This window comes from Mustelus asterias, chromosome 19 (assembly GCF_964213995.1).
Source record: "Mustelus asterias chromosome 19, sMusAst1.hap1.1, whole genome shotgun sequence".
Classification (NCBI taxonomy): Eukaryota; Metazoa; Chordata; class Chondrichthyes; order Carcharhiniformes; family Triakidae; genus Mustelus; species Mustelus asterias.
The window spans coordinates 12,780,454-12,796,378 of NC_135819.1; the positions used below are offsets into that span (position 1 = coordinate 12,780,454).

At 48.9% G+C, this 15,925-nt stretch overlaps 1 protein-coding gene across 1 annotated transcript in view; it reads left to right on the top strand.

Moving 5' to 3' along the window:
• Nucleotides 1-15,925, top strand: part of notch3 (notch receptor 3) — a 241,975-nt gene that overhangs the window by 120,745 nt on the left and 105,305 nt on the right. Inside the window, exon 4 of the mRNA XM_078235047.1 lies at nucleotides 6,144-6,479. Coding sequence (XP_078091173.1) covers nucleotides 6,144-6,479 — 336 coding nt within the window. The remainder of the gene's footprint in view (nucleotides 1-6,143; nucleotides 6,480-15,925) is intronic.

Here is a 15,925-nt window from a genome sequence, read left to right on the forward strand (position 1 = left end):
CTGTTTCTGTGTATGTCTCTTTCTTTCGGTCACTGTGTCTCACTCTCTCTCTGTCAGTGCGTGTCTCTTTCTCTCTCTCGACCTGTGTCTCTGCCTCTGTCTCGCTGTCTCTGTGTCTCTGTCTCGCTGTCTCTGTCTCGCTGTCTCTGTCTCGCTGTCTCTGTCTCGCTGTCTCTGTCTCGCTGTCTCTGTCTCGCTGTCTCTGTCTCGCTGTCTCTGTCTCGCTGTCTCTGTCTCGCTGTCTCTGTCTCGCTGTCTCTGTCTCGCTGTCTCTGTCTCGCTGTCTCTGTCTCGCTGTCTCTGTCTCGCTGTCTCTGTCTCGCTGTCTCTGTCTTCTCTCACTCTCTCTCTGCCACTCTGTCAGTCTCTCTCTGTCACTCTGTCACTCTGTCAGTCTCTCTCTGTCACTCTGTCAGTCTCTCTCTGTCACTCTGTCAGTCTCTCTCTGTCACTCTGTCAGTCTCTCTCTGTCACTCTGTCACTCTGTCACTCTGTCTCTCTGTCACTCTGTCTCGCTGTCTCGCTGTCACTCTGTCACTCTGTCACTCTGTCTCTTTGTCTCTCTGTCTCTCTGTCACTCTCTCTTTGTCTCTCTGTTTGTGTGTGTCCCTCTCTCTTTCTGTGTCTCCGTCTCTCTCTCTCTATCTCTCTCTGTGTCTGTCTCTCTCTATTGCTCTATCTGTCTCTTTCTCTCTCTATGTGCCTAATTTTTCAAGTTATTGCCTGAACCTACCTATTTGACCAAACATTTGGTTGCCTTATCCTTTGGCTTTGTTTCAGATCTTGCCTGAGGATATTCCTATGAAGTGTGGGATGTTCCCCCGTGTTACCCGTGCTTTATAAAGCAAGTTGTTGTGAGACCCAGGAGTTGGGAGTTGGTGGCAGTCGCAACTTCAATCTCCAAGAACATCCCCAGGGGGCGCGAGGAAAAGAGATCAGAAAGAAGTTGCCAAAAGCCCGGGAAAAGAGGAAGGGATGGAGGGATAGAATTCCAGAAAGTGAGAGCTAGGCAACCAAAGGCATGGCTGCCAAAGACAGGGTATAACCTGGCACCGGGGCATTCTGAAAGCTGCGAAGACATGGCAATGCAGCTTAGAAAATCAGAAACAAGGGGAATACAGTTGGTAATAACCGTGCGGTGGGAGGGGTTCTGAGTCTGGGGGAATCTCATTGCCCAGATTTTTGAACCATGTCTTCAATTTGATTCCAGTTGTCAACGTGTAGTTAGTTTCTCCCGGTAAGATTTTTCTTACCCTTGGTCTGAGTCGATTTTAGCTCTGTTACACATTAACTAGAGGTGTGAGCTCTTTGATCTGTGTGGTAATCCTCTTCATCCCTCCTTTGTCTGCTTTTCATCTTGGATTCTTTTGAGTCACTCCACTCAGCAGCCACGCCAAACATGTTTTCTCCAATTTTCTCTCCCCCTCAGAGTTGCTGGCGCTGGAAGGGCTGAGCTGCTTCCCTGAGTAACAGTGTGTATGTGGGAGCACAGAGTGAGCATTGGTAAACTGTTCCACCAATGACAGACACACAGCACACATGCACACAGACACATGCACACATGCACACACGTGCACACAGACACACATGTGCGCGCGCACACGCACACACACACATGCACACACACGTGTGCACACACACACAAATGCAAAGACAGACATGCACACACACACAGATGTGCACACATGCACACACAGACGCAAAGACAGACACGCGCAGACATGCGTACACATAGACGCACACACACACACATACACACACACACAAAAACACACACCACCCCCATGCACCACACGCACACACTCTCTCTATTTCTCTCTTTCTCTGTCTTCCTTTGTTTCTCTCTCTATCACTCTCACTCTGTCACCCTTTCTCTCTATCATTCTTTCTCTTACTCTCTTTCTCTCACTCTCTTTCTGAGCGATTCAATAAGTCGCCCATTCCAGAAATTAACCTCAATCCAAATTCAGTGGTCAGCACTGCTGCCTCACAGCGCCAGGGACCCGGCTTCGATTCCCAGCTTGGGTCACTGTCTGTGTGGAGTCTGCACATTCTCCCCGTGTCTGCGTGGGTTTCCTCCGGGTGCTCCAGTTTCCTCCCACAGTCCGAAAGACGTGCTGGTTAGGTGCAGTCGCTGTGTTAAATTGCCTCTTAGTGTCAGGGGGGCTAGCAGGGTAAATACTTGGGGTTGCGGGGATAGGGCCTGGGTGGGATTATTAAATGTGCAGGCTCGATGGGCCGAATGGCCTCCTTCTGCACAGGGGATTCTATGATTTCCTTTTTCTCTCTCTTTTTCTCTCTTTCCCTCTCTTTCCCTTTCTTTCTCTTTCCCTCTCTCTGTTACCCTCTCTCTCTTTCTCTTTTTCTCTCTCTCTTTCCCTCTCTCTCTCTCTTTCCCTCTCTCTCTCTTTCCCTCTCTCTCTCTTTCCCTCTCTCTCTCTTTCCCTCTCTCTCTCTTTCCCTCTCTCTCTCTTTGCCTCTCTCTCTTTCCCTCTCTCTCTCTCTTTTTCTCTCTCTCTCTTTCTTTCTTGTCTGTCAGAGTCAGGACTGAGATGTCAGCTAAGATCAGAAGCGGGATATTCGTGCACAATGTTCAGCACCATTTGCAACTCCTCAGATTCTGAAACAATCTGTGCCGATGTGCAGCAAGACCTGGACAACATTCAGACTTGGGCTGATAACTGGCGAGTAAGATTCATGCCACACAAGTGCCAGGCAATGACCACATCCAACAAGGGAGAATCCAACCATTTCCCCTTCACATTAAACAGCATTGCCATCACTGAATCCTCGACTTCAACATCTTGGGGGTGACCATTGACCAGACACTGAACTGGATCAGCCATATAAACACTGTGGCTACCAGAGTGGGTCAGAGGCTGGGAATTCTGCAGAGAGTAACTCACCTCCTTACTCTCAAAGCCTGTGCACCATCTACAAGGCACAAGTCAGGAGTGTGATGGAATACTCCCCACTTGCCTGGATGGGTGCAGCTCCAGCAACACTCAAGAAGCTCAACGCCATTTAGGACAAAGCAGCCCCGCTTGATTGGCACCACATCCACTGCCTACAACAACAACTCCCTCCACCCACTGATGCACATTGGCAGCAGCGTGTACCATCTACAAGATGCACTCAGCAAGGCTCCTTTGACAGCATCTACCAAACCTACAACCTCTGCAATCTAGAAGGACAAGGGCGTGGGAACACCACCTCCACCTGCAAGTTTCCCTCTCAGCCAAAAAGTATCCTGAGTTGGAAATATATCGCCGTTCCTTCACTGTCGCTGGGTCAAAACCTTGGAACTCCCTCTCTATCGGTCCTGTGGGATGTACCTACACCACATGGATTGCAGTGGTTCAAGAAGGGAGCTCATCACCACCTTCTCAAGGGCAATTCGGCACGAGCGATGAAATTGTTGGCTTAACCAGCGATGCCTATACCCCACGATAGAATTTCTAAAAACATTGATTTGGCAAGTGCACAGTCTGGATGGTGGCGGCCGTGGGTTTGGACGGTGCTGTCTGAGGTGCCTTGGTGAGTTGCTGCAGTGCATCTTGTACATAGTACACACTGCTGCTACTGAGCATCGGTGGTGGAGGGAGTGGATGGTCAAGGTGCTGAATGAGATGGTGTTAAGCTTCTAGAGTATTGTTGGAGCTGCACTCATCCGGGCAAGTAGAGGGTATTCCATCATGTTTTGTGGATGGTGGACAGGCTTTGAGGTGTCAGGAGGTGAGTTATGTTCTGCAGAACCTCCACCTCTGACCTGCTGTTGTAGCTACAGTATTTATATGGTTGGTCCAATTCAGTGGTAACCCCGGGATGTTCAGAGTGGAGGATTCAGCGATGGTAATGCCACTGAATATCATGGGGAGATCACAGAATCCTACAGTGCAGAAGAGGCCCTTCGGCCCATCCAGTCTGCACCGATGCATGAAATACCCTGACCTGCCCACCTAATCCCACTTGCCACCACTTGGCCCATAGCCTTGAATGTTATGATGTGCCGAGTACTCATCCAGGTACTTTTTAAAGGATGTGAGGCCCCCCCGCCTCCACCCCCCTCCCAGGCAGCGCATTCCAGACCCTCACCATCCTCTGGGTAAAAAAGGTTTTTCCTCAAATCCCCCCTAAACCTCCCACCCCTCACTTTTAACTTGTGTCCCCTCGTAACTGACCCTTCAACTAAGGGGAACGGCTGCTCCTTATCCACTCTGTCCATGCCCCTCACAATCTTGTACACCTCGATCAGGTCGCCCCCTCAGTCCAGAGAAAAGAACCCAAACCTACCCTACCTCTGTTCATAACTTAAATGTTCCATCCCAGGCAGCATCCTGGTGAATCCCCTCTGCACCCCCTCCAGTGCCTTCATGTCCCTCCTGGTTAGATGGTTGTATTCTCTCTGGTTGGAGATGGTCATTGTCTGGTATTTGTGTGGCGCAGATGCTACTCGCCACAAATAAACCCAAGCCTGAATATTGTCCAGGTCTTGCTGCATATGGACACAGATTTCTTCAGTATCTGAGGAGTCGTGAATGGTGCTGAACATGGTGCAGTCATCAGTGAACATCCCCACTTCTGACCTTATGATAAAGGGAAGGTCAGTGATGAAGCAGCTGAAGGTGGTTGGGCCAGAGACGCTACCCTGAGGGACTCCTGCAGTAACATCCTGGGATTAATATAATTGACCTCCCAATAGCCACAACTATCTTCAATTGTGCTGCGTGCGCCTACCAGGGAGAGCTTTCCCCTGATTCCCGTTAACTTCAGTTTTTCCAGGCATCTTTTATGCCACACTCACTCAAAAGCAGGCTTTGTGTCAAAAGTTAAATTAATGTCACAAGTAGGCTGACGTTAACACTGCAATGAAGTTACTGTGAAACTCTCCGGCGCCTGTTCAGGTAACACTGAGGGAGAATTTAGCACGGCCAATGCACCCTAACCAGCACGTCTTTCGGACTGTGGGAGGAAACCGGAGCACCCGGAGGAAACCCACGCAGACACGGGGAGAACGTGCAGACTCCACACAGACGAGCGACCCAAGCCAGGGATCGAACCCCTGGGTCCCTGGCGCTGTGAGGCAGCAGTGCTAACCACTGTCCCGCCGTACCTCACCTTGTGGTAAACGGCAAAGAAATGTTACAGGCCTAAACCAAACAATGCGGGTGCAAGAATGTACCAGATTCTAATGGCCCTGGCACCAGGATTACTGTGGGGCTTTAATGGGGCAGCGAATAAGTACACTTGAATGGGCCCCATTGATCGATATAGAACAGCAAGGCCGCACGTTCAGTTCCTGGTCTGTGCTGCATTGATTCATCTCTGAAATTAGCCACGGCATTCCAAAGGCTTTGGCTGGGAATAATCAACCAAGATTCCCATTCCTCACTGCCATCCAGTGGGCATCACTGGAAGTGCAAGAGTTGAAAGTTGGCTGTGAGTGGTTGTTGCATGGTCACGCTGTCTACTTTCAGCTGAAAAGAATGGCTTGACGTACTGAGAAGTCCACCTTGCATCATCTAATCAGAGGGCGCTAGTCCTGGAAGGTAACGGATGCGCTGGGTTATAAATTAACGGAGTGTGCCACCCATAAGGCCATAAGACATAGGAGCAGAATTAGGCCACTCGGCCCATCGAGTCTGCTCCGCCATTCAATCATGGCTGATATTTTTCTCATCCCCATTCTCCTGCCTTTTCCGCATAACCCCTGATCCCCTTATTAATCAAGAACCTATCTATCTCTGTCTTAAAGGCACTCAATGACCCGGCCTCCACAGCCTTATGCGGACCCTCAGAGGTCAGTTAGGGCGGCACGGTAGCACAGTGCTTAGCACTGCTGCCTCACAGTGCCAGGGACCGGGTTCGATTCCCGGCTTGGGTCACTGTCTGTGCGGAGTTCTCCCCGTGTCTGTGTGGGTTTCCTCCGGGTGCTCCGGTTTCCTCCCACAGTCCACAGGTGCGCTGGTTAGGGTGCATTGGCCGTGCTAAATTCTCCCTCAGTGTTACCCGAACAGGCGCCGGAGTGTGGCGACTGGAGGATTTTCACAGTAACCTCATTGCAGTGTTAATGTAAGCCTTACTTGTGACACCGATAAATAAGCTTTGCTTTACTTTGTGACGTTCTTTCTTTCGTCCCCTAGGAGCTAACTGCTCGCAGATAGACGCCTGCGCGACGGGCCCATGTGCCAACGGAGCCCGCTGCACAAACTGGAACAGCCGCTACAATTGTACCTGCCCGCCAGGGTTCAGCGGGAAGCACTGCCGCACAGACATCGACGAGTGCAAAGCGCCCAACCTCTGCAAGCAAGGGGGGCTGTGCATCAACACGCCAGGCTCCTTTCACTGCCAATGCCCTGCCGGCTTCACCGGGCGCCAGTGCGAGAGCATCTACGTCCCCTGCGCTCCGTCACAGTGTCAGAATGGGGGCACCTGCCGGCAAACCGGGGACCTGACCTACGAATGTGCCTGTTTACCAGGTAGGGAATGCAATGAAAACGTGTTTGTGGTGGTATAGTTTCTGTGCAGATGTCACAGGCTGATGAATAAAAGTTTGGCTAATTAATTACCCATAATATGCAGTGTGGAAACAGGCTGGTGAACAGCAGTGTTTGTTCTCCACAAGTGCCATCTCCCATTCTACTTCATCAGCTATTCCTCCATTCCTTTTTCCCTCATGTTTATCTAGCTCCCCCTTAAATGCAGCAAGGTAAATGTGCAAGTTTGGAACCCTTAACGACAGCAGAATATGCCATTAACATATACTATAACTTATATTAATGCATAATTTAGAGGGTGGCACGGTGGCACAGTGGTTAGCACCGCTGCCTCACAGCGCCAGGGACCCGGGTTCAATTCCAGCCTCGGTCACTGTCTGTGTGGAGTCTGCACGTTCTCCCCGTGTCTGCGTGGGTTTCCTCCCGGTGCTCCGGTTTCCTCCCACAGTCCGAAGATGTGTAGGTTAGGTGGATTGGTCATGCTAATTTTACCCGAGTGTCAGGGGGATTAGCAGGGTAAATATGTGGGGTTACGGGGATAGGGCCCGGGTGAGATTGTTGTCAGTGCAGGCTCGATGGGCCAAATGGCCTCCTTCTGCACTGCAAGGATTCTATGAAATGTACAAGTTTGGAACCCGTAATGATAGCAGAATATCCCATTAACACGGTCTATCATGTATATTTAGTATAATTTCCATATATTCTGTAACGACTTCACTTTCCCCATACAGTTATATTAAAGAGGGCTCAGTGTAAAAATGGAAGGAGACCCGGAGTGAACAGACTGGTCTACATGCCTGCCCCCATTCTGCTTTCACAAACGATTATGGAGATGATATAGGGGATGAGCGTTCTGAACCATTGTAGGGTTGGCTCACTCAGAAAGCCTGTGAGCTCTAGAATTGACCACTGCCAGTGTAAGATTACTTTCTGGGAACTGCTGCTACTCTCCCCACTGCCCTGTGCATTCCTGTTCAGAGGAGGTTCACTAGACTGATTCCAGAGACGAGGGGTTTGTCGTATGAAGAGAGATTGAAACAGTTTAGGCCGATACTCTCTGGAATTTAGAAGAATGAGGGGAGATCAAATTGATAAAGATGATAAAAGGTTATGGATAAAGTAGACGTGGAGCGGATGCTTCCTCTTGTGGGGCATTCTAGGACGAGAGGTCATAGTCTTAGGATAAGGGGCAGCAAATTTAAAACAGAGTTGAGGAGAAACTACTTCTCCCAAAGGGTTGTGAATCTGTGGAATTCGCTGCCCCAAAGTCGCTGGGACAGTGAGTAAATTTAAGGAGGAGTTAGACAGATTTTTAATTGGGAATGGGTTGAAGGGTTATGGGGAGAAGGCAGGAAAATGAGGAAGAGGAGCACATCAGCCCTGATCGAATGACAGAGCGGACTCGATGGGCCGAATGGCCTAATTCTGCTCCTTTATCTTACGAACTGATGAACTATCCTCCCCTGGCGGAGACGGTCTGCTCCATACAAAGCTGCCCGCGAGTCAGTTTGTCCCCACTGACTACCCATCGACGGAATTTAATCACTCCTGTCTGTGTCATCGGACCAGGAATGGTGATTTCAGGAAGATAAAACATTTGATGAAATTAGAGGGGCTCCTATTATCGGGAAATAATAGACACCGGTAAAGAATTCTTCAAAGAGTAATCAGAGCATGAAATATACAAAATATAGCAAACAATGTAATTATAAAATTGTCCTAATTGGTAGCTGAAGTGTGATAGCCCCAGTAGAGGGGTGGCACAGTGGTTAGCACTGCTGCCTCACAGCTCCAGGGACCCGGGTTCGATTCTGGCCTCGGGTCACTGTCTGTGTGGAGTTTGCACATTCTCCCTGTGTCTGCATGGGTTTCCTCCGGGTGCTCCGGTTTCCTCCCACAGTGGAAAGATCATAGAAATCATAGAAACCCTACAGTGCAGAAAGAGGCCACCTGACCCATCGAGTCTGCACCGACCACAATCCCACCCAGGCCCTACCCCCATATCCCTACACATTTACCCGCTAATCCCTCTAACCTACGCATCTCAGGACACTAAGGGGCAATTTTCACATGGCCAATCAACCTAACCCGCACATCTTTGGACTGTGGGAGGAAATCGGAGCACCCGGAAGAAACCCACGCAGACATGAGGAGGATGTGCAAACTCCACACAGACAGTGACCCAAGCCGGGAATCGAACCCAGGTCCCCGGAGCTGAGAAGCAGCAGTGCTAACCACTGTGCTACCGTGCCGCCCTGCACGTAATGAAGTTGGGGTAATGGTCCATTCATGGGCACAATGCTGATTGTTGATCCACACTCTAAGTGGATGAACGTTTTTGAGGTGAATTCTCCTGCATTGCAAGCTACCATTGAAAGATTATGCCAATGTTTTTCCACCCACAGAATACCTGAAGTCAGAGTGTCTGACAATGGAACAGTATTCACAAGTGCTGAGTTTCAAAATTCCACCACACTCAATGGAATAAAGCACATTAGAACTGCGCCTTACCACCCAGCTTCCAATGGACTAGCTGAGAGTTAATGCGATTGCCCATCGAGTCCGCACCGTCATCCCCATTTTCCTGCCTTCTCCCCATAACCCTTCAACCCATTACCAATTAAAAATCTGTCTAACTCCTCCTTAAATTTACTCACTGTCCCAGCATCCACCGCACTTTGGGATAACGAAGTTACTGTGAAAATCCCTGAGTCGCCACACTCCTGGCACCTGTTTGGGTAACACTGAGGGAGAGTTTAGCATGTTAGCAGCTCTCTCAGCTCGTCCATTGGAAGCTGGGTGGTAAGGCCCTGTTCTAATGTGCTTTATTCCATTGAACGTGGTGAAATTTTGAAACACAGCACTTGTGAATACTGTTCCATTGTCAGACACTCTGACTTCAGGTACTCCGTGGGTGGAAAAACATGTGCGGGTTAGGTTGATTGGCCGTGCTAAATTGACCCTCGTGTCAGGGGGACTAGCAGGGTAAATATGTGGGGTTACTTTTATTTGGCGTACCACATCCGAAAGGAAGGGTCAAGGGCAACACTCATGCAGTTTGGCTCACTCCCTGCTTCCCAGAGACACCCGGTACATGGCAATCTGTATCTCAAGGGAGCTGAAGGTCGGGTGTACATTATAACGGAACAAGTGGGTCCTTCTTAAAAGTTTATTTATTAGTTTCACAAGTAGGCTTACATTAACACTGCAATGAAGTCACTGTGAAAATCCCCTAGTCGCCACACTCCGGCGCCTGTTCGGGTACACTGAAGGAGAATTTAGCATGGCCAATGCACCCTAACCAGCACGTCTTTTGGACTGTGGGAGGAAACTGGAGCACCCGGAGGAAACCGACGTAGACACGGGGAGAATGTGCAAACTCCACACAGACAGTGACCCAAGCCGGGAATCGAACCCGGGTCCTTGAAGCTGTGAGGCAGCAGTGCTAACCACTGTGCCACCATGCCACCCTTGTGCCACCCTTGTGCCACCGTGCCGTCCATTCCTCCTGAATGCTTCTTCAGGCCAGACTTAAAAGTTTGGACAGCTCTCTCAGCTAGTCCATTGGAAGCTGGGTGGTAAGGCCCTGTTCTAATGTGCTTTATTCCATTGAGTGTAGTGGAATTTTGAAACTCAGCACTTGTGAATACTGTTCCATTGTCAGACACTCTGACTTCAGGTATTCTGTGGGTGGAAAAACATTGGCATAATCTTTCAATGGTAGCTTGCAATGCAGGCGAATTCACCTCAAAAACGTTCATCCACTTAGAGTGTGCATCAACAATCAGCATTGTGCCCATGAATGGACCAACATAATCAATATGGATTTGTACCCATGGCCAGCCAGGCCATTCCCAGGGATGCAGCAAGGCTGGAGCAGCCAACCTTTGTTGCAGTTGGCACTGTGCTTGACTGTCAATATCAATGCCAGGCTAACTTCTGGTGAGCATCTTCATCTTTGGGATGCCCGGATGAGCATTACGTAATTCCATTAGAAGCGGCTCTCTCCCTGGGACGGGGATGATTACTCTCGCTCCCCAGAGTATGATGCCCTCCTGACAACTAATTTCATCCTGTGGGTAACAAATGGTTTCATGTCTTCAGAAACTGGCTCATTGACCCAACCCTGTAAGTATCTTGCGTCTCGCTTTGGACAGAAGTGACCCCGACTGGTCTGTTACCTGATTTGTTTTACTAAGACTGGCAATGTGCCCAAAACATTCGATGCCATGGCAATTTCCTGTGGTAGTGGGGCAGCTGTAACACTTTCTTGTAAAGGTGAGCAGCTAAATGCAACTGTATTTGCTATATGTATTCCAGGGTGGTGCTTTAATGTATATTCGTAAGTGAACAGAATTAACATCCAAAGTTAAAGTTTATTTATTAGTCACAAGTAAGGTTTACATTAACACTGCAATGAAGTTACCATGAAATTCCTCTAGTCGCCACAGTCTGGCACCTGTTCGGGTCAATGCACCCTAACCAGCACGTCTTTCGGACTGTGGGAGGAAACCAGAGCACCCAGAGGAAATCCACACAGACACGGGGAGAACGTGCAAACTCCACCCAAGCCAGGAATCGAACCCAGGTCCCTAGCACTGTGAGGCAGCAGTGCTAACCACTGTGTCATCGTGCCGCCCTCCTTGCCGATGCGATTGATGGAATAGCCTCGTTGTCTTTAAAAAGACCCAAGAGCAGAAACGATGGCAAAGTGCCCACCATATGAGCACTGGTGGAATTTCTTGACACCAAAGACTATAGATAATCAACCTTCTTAAATTTGTGAGTGGCCTTTTTTGGCCTCTTCAGAGGGTTCTTGAAACATAGCCTACTGGTCTTTCAGATCCTTCCTCCCACCGCATGGGACAGCACTGCACCAATGCCATGTGGAGAGGCATTGCAAGCAACACCGGTTCCTTTGAGGGGTCAAACGAATGCAGCAATTACTTTACTCTGTTGAAAGCTTCTTTCTGGGGAGCCTTCCAGGACCAACACTGGTGCTTCTTTAGCAGAATATGCAAGGGGGCCAGTAATGTTAACAGGGTTGATAAAAATACGCCCGTGGTAATTTACCATTCCCAAGAATGACTTGAGCTCAGGTGAGTTTTTGGGGGTCAGTGCCTCCCTTCTGGCCTTGACCTTGTCTTCCACAGAGTGTAATCCGTGTGCATCTACACGGTAGCCCAGGTCAGTCACCTCAGTGGCTTGAAAAGTACATTTTTCCTTGAGGCAAACTCCAGCCTTTTGCAATCTCTTCCAGCACCTCCTCTAAGTTTGCTAGATGCTCGACTTCTGTCAATCCAGTTATGAGAACGTCATCAAGGTATACACAACTCGTAACAATTCAAACTCAGTGGTTGAACTCCTTCACTCAAGTACCAATATGCATGCTCACCTATCACAATACCTGATGCCCTTGTGTCAACTTTGATCTTAAGAGGCTTCCCATTTACCCAGCGCATTATAGTAATAGGGGCTATCTTGCCCACATGATACAGTGAGTGAATATTTAAATCGTTGGTGCTAGGCTCTTCCACATCGTATACTGGTATTATTTAATCAGCTACTGGATAGACTTGACTTGGCTTTTCCTTAAGGAGCCTCTCCTATGAAAAAAACACTCAGCCACCTTGTACCTGCAGGATTCAGGGCAGTGGTTACTTCCCCCTTGGTAACATTCCGCTTCAAATTTTGCTGATTGATTGCCCCTGCTAAATCTTCTTGTCTTACCTGTGGCTGAACTCGTTTCCTGCCTCGCGGACACTTCTTCAGTTTGGGCACCGCTGCCAACTGCAGGTTCCCGCTCAAACTGGTGAATGATGCCAGCTTGCGCACTCTGTAACTCCCTTGCGCACCTGTCTCAGCACTTTCCATTGCCTACACCTAAATCTCCATTGCTCATTTAAAATTTGTGTCGACCTTTCTGAATAATCTCCGTTGGATCGCCTCGTTATTCACCCTGCGGACTGACCTGTCCCCTAACACATCATTCAAGGTGGCTCCAAAATCGCAAAACTTCCAATATTTGTTTCGATTCATATCGCTATAAATTGCAATCGCCTCGCCTGGGGCTCTTCCTCATTGAGTTAAACGTGGAACTCTGGAGTATGACTAATAGTTTTGGCTGGAAATTCCACAAGCTCACTGAATGATTTGGGGTCGGGCAAGCTTGAGGCTGCGAGACTGTGAATCAGGTTATAAGTTTGGGTTCCATGTGCACTCGGGAGAATTGTCCTTCTCTTTGCCTCCTTCCCAATTTTGTTCGCTTGGAATCGATACCCAAGGCGCTGTACATATTGTATTCAGTCCCCTGTGGAGGAGTCAGTACCATCCAAAGAGGGGCTTCTTGGGAAGCACTCTTTCATTTTCTCAACTCCAATGTAAACTGGATACACGCACACTCTGAGGATTGTGTTTTTTTATCTTCGTCACCAAATGTAAAGATGCTCGTCCACCAGTTTAGGTAAAACACACCTCGCTTATTTACAGGTTAAAACTACACAGAGGCTCCCAGCTTCATGGCTGCGATCAGCTCCCGAGAAGACTCTGAATATCAGGGCGGCACAGCGGGAGGGTGGTTAGCACTGCTGCCTCACAGCGCCAGGGACCCGGGGTTCAATTCCGACCTTGAGTCACTGTCTGCGTGGGATTTGCACGTTCTCCCCGTGTCCACGTGGGTTTCCTCCGGGTGCTCCGGTTTCCTCCCACACTCCAAAGCTTTTGCCCTTTAGTGTTCCAAGATGTGCAGGTTAGCCATGGGAAATGCGTGGGGTTACAGGGATGAAGAGGGTCTGGGTAAGATACTCTATCAGAGAGTCGGTGCAGACTCGATGGGTCGAATGGTCTCTTCTGCTCTGTAGGGATTCTAGATTCTGTGACCCTGCTCTCTGATTGGTTTCCGGGCCTGCAGATTGATCCTAAAAGGGCCAATCACCACAGGGGAAAGAGAGTCGCTGATTTCGAGCAGGAGCCCTGGAACCTTTTCTCCTTCTATCCTAGGATAAGGAGGTTAATTGCAAAACTTCCTAACGCATGCACACAGGCGCGCACACGCACACACGCACATGCACACGCACAGACATGCACATACCAGGTGCATACAGACACACGCGCACACACACAGGTGTAAACACACACACAGGTGCGCATGCACATGCACACGTGCACACACACATACTCGTGCATACACGCATGCACACACATATGCACACACAGACACACTCGCACACACACACCCACACAGGCGTACGCACACAGGCACGCATACACACCCACACACACGCATGCACACCAGCCGATAACCCTAACGTTACAGACTGCAGGTAGAACCTTTAACTTCTTTTCTGTTCTTTGGATTGTAACTTCACAACAGTATCTCAGTGAGCTGTGTGGGGAACTTCACAAGGACAGTACTGCTTTAGCCAGTCAGTGAGTACTGGGGGAATTTCACAAGGGCAATACTGCTTTAGCCAGTTTTATTCTGCTGTAGCTTTTTAATGTCCCCTGGCCCTGTACCAAATAGTTGATCATGGAACTTTAGAAAGTCTTGAGAGGGAATAACAGAGAGGATCCATCTAAAGAGGGCCATCAATTCAACTCTGACCCTTCAAACTTAAACCTGAAGTACACCCAGTGATCAGCTATTCTCTATTACGTGCCTGGCATACTTTTTACTTGGCCCAATGTTACGCTATAGAGTGGGCACAAATTTGCCTTGTTATAACAGATGCAGCTAGTATCTAAAACATGAACTGCCCTTGTAAAGTCTGTTGATGACTCATCTCATAGAATCATCATAGAATCATAGAAACCCTACAGTGCAGAAAGAGGCCATTTGGCCCATCGAGTCTGTTCTTGATGTTCTTGACGTTGGTTGAAGCAACTCAGATGAGACACGGGCATAGCAACAAGACAGGGAACCTCTTGGACTTTTCCTGTTCCTCGGTATTCTTGTACGGGACAAGCTTTGAACTTGCAAGTGATGCCATACTGATCCCCAAGAGGAACCAGCGAGTGGGCATAGAAATGTCACGTGTTTAAGGCTGGTTGCAACCAGGGCGATGGGGGCCAGAAGTCCATGCCAACATTGAGGTCAAACAGGAAATGTGTGACGGAGGTCAAAGTGTGATTGGTACTCATATATTAGAGGTCACAAGTTCACGTTAGATTATTTTCTTCAAGAACTTTTTTTTTGTTGTTTTCGAAAAAGCAAATGACTACCTGGCGGCCGGCCACCGCTTCCTGAATAACTGAGTGGGGATATTTATGTCAGATGTCAGATTCTTTTCATGCTCATGGATTTTGGCAGGAAATGGTTTTCTATGGGACAGGAAGCAATTGGAAGTATTTCAAATCAAATACACTAAATTAACGCGAGTCAGTCAGAGAGCTGTGGCACAGGACAAACAAGCAGATACAGAAATTCCCACTGTAGCCTGCTCTCCCCTCGTGTGATTCACAGCTTCAGACAACTCCAGAGATCAGTGCATGTGTAAAGCTGTTAAAACGGTACAGACACAACATGGGGTCCATGGGTGAGTGTGCCAACGTGTCTGGATGATTTATATATAGTCCAAGTAGTAACTGGGAATGAATTGCAGGGTTTAGAATCATAGAATCCCGACAGTACAAAAGGAGGCCATTCATAGAATCCCTACAGTGCAGAAGGAGGCCATTTGGCCCATTGAGTCTGCACCGACCACAATCCCATCCAGACCCTATTCCCGTAACCCCACTCATTTATCCTGCTAATCCCCCTGACATTAGGGTCAATTTAGCACGGCCAATCAACCTAACCCGCGCATCTTTGGACTATGGGAGGAAACCGGAGCACCCAGAGGAAACCCACGCACACATGGGAGAGAACGTGCAGACTCCGCGCAGACAGTGGCCTGAGGCAAGAATTGAACCCGGATCCCTGGCGCTGTGAGACAGCAGTGCTAACCACTGTGCCACCGTGCCGCCCTGTTTGATGGTTCAGTCCCAGATTGATGGAAATATTGGCTGGTGAGGGGAGAATATGTACACTGGGGATGTTCCCATTGGGAAGGTTGAGAAGGTAGACAATGTCCACTTGTTCCACCACGCCCAGAATAGTATGACCAGAGGATATGCTCTTGAAAGGACAATTTGAAAAGCCCAAGGGGAGCGGGGGAATTGTAACCTAAATTCACCTTTGGGAAACTGAAGACTTTTGAGTGCAAGTCTGGATTCACCCCCCAACTGCGTTTACTCCCCAATCGATACAGAATGATATCCAGCTGGATTGTATTACTGGCATTCTCCCACCCCGATCCCGTGGCTTTCCTAAGTTTAAAGTTTATTTATTAGTGTCACAAGTAGTCTTACATTAACACTGCAATGAAGTTACTGTGAAAATCCCCTAATCACCACACTCCGGCGCCTGTTCGGGTACACCGAGGGAGAAT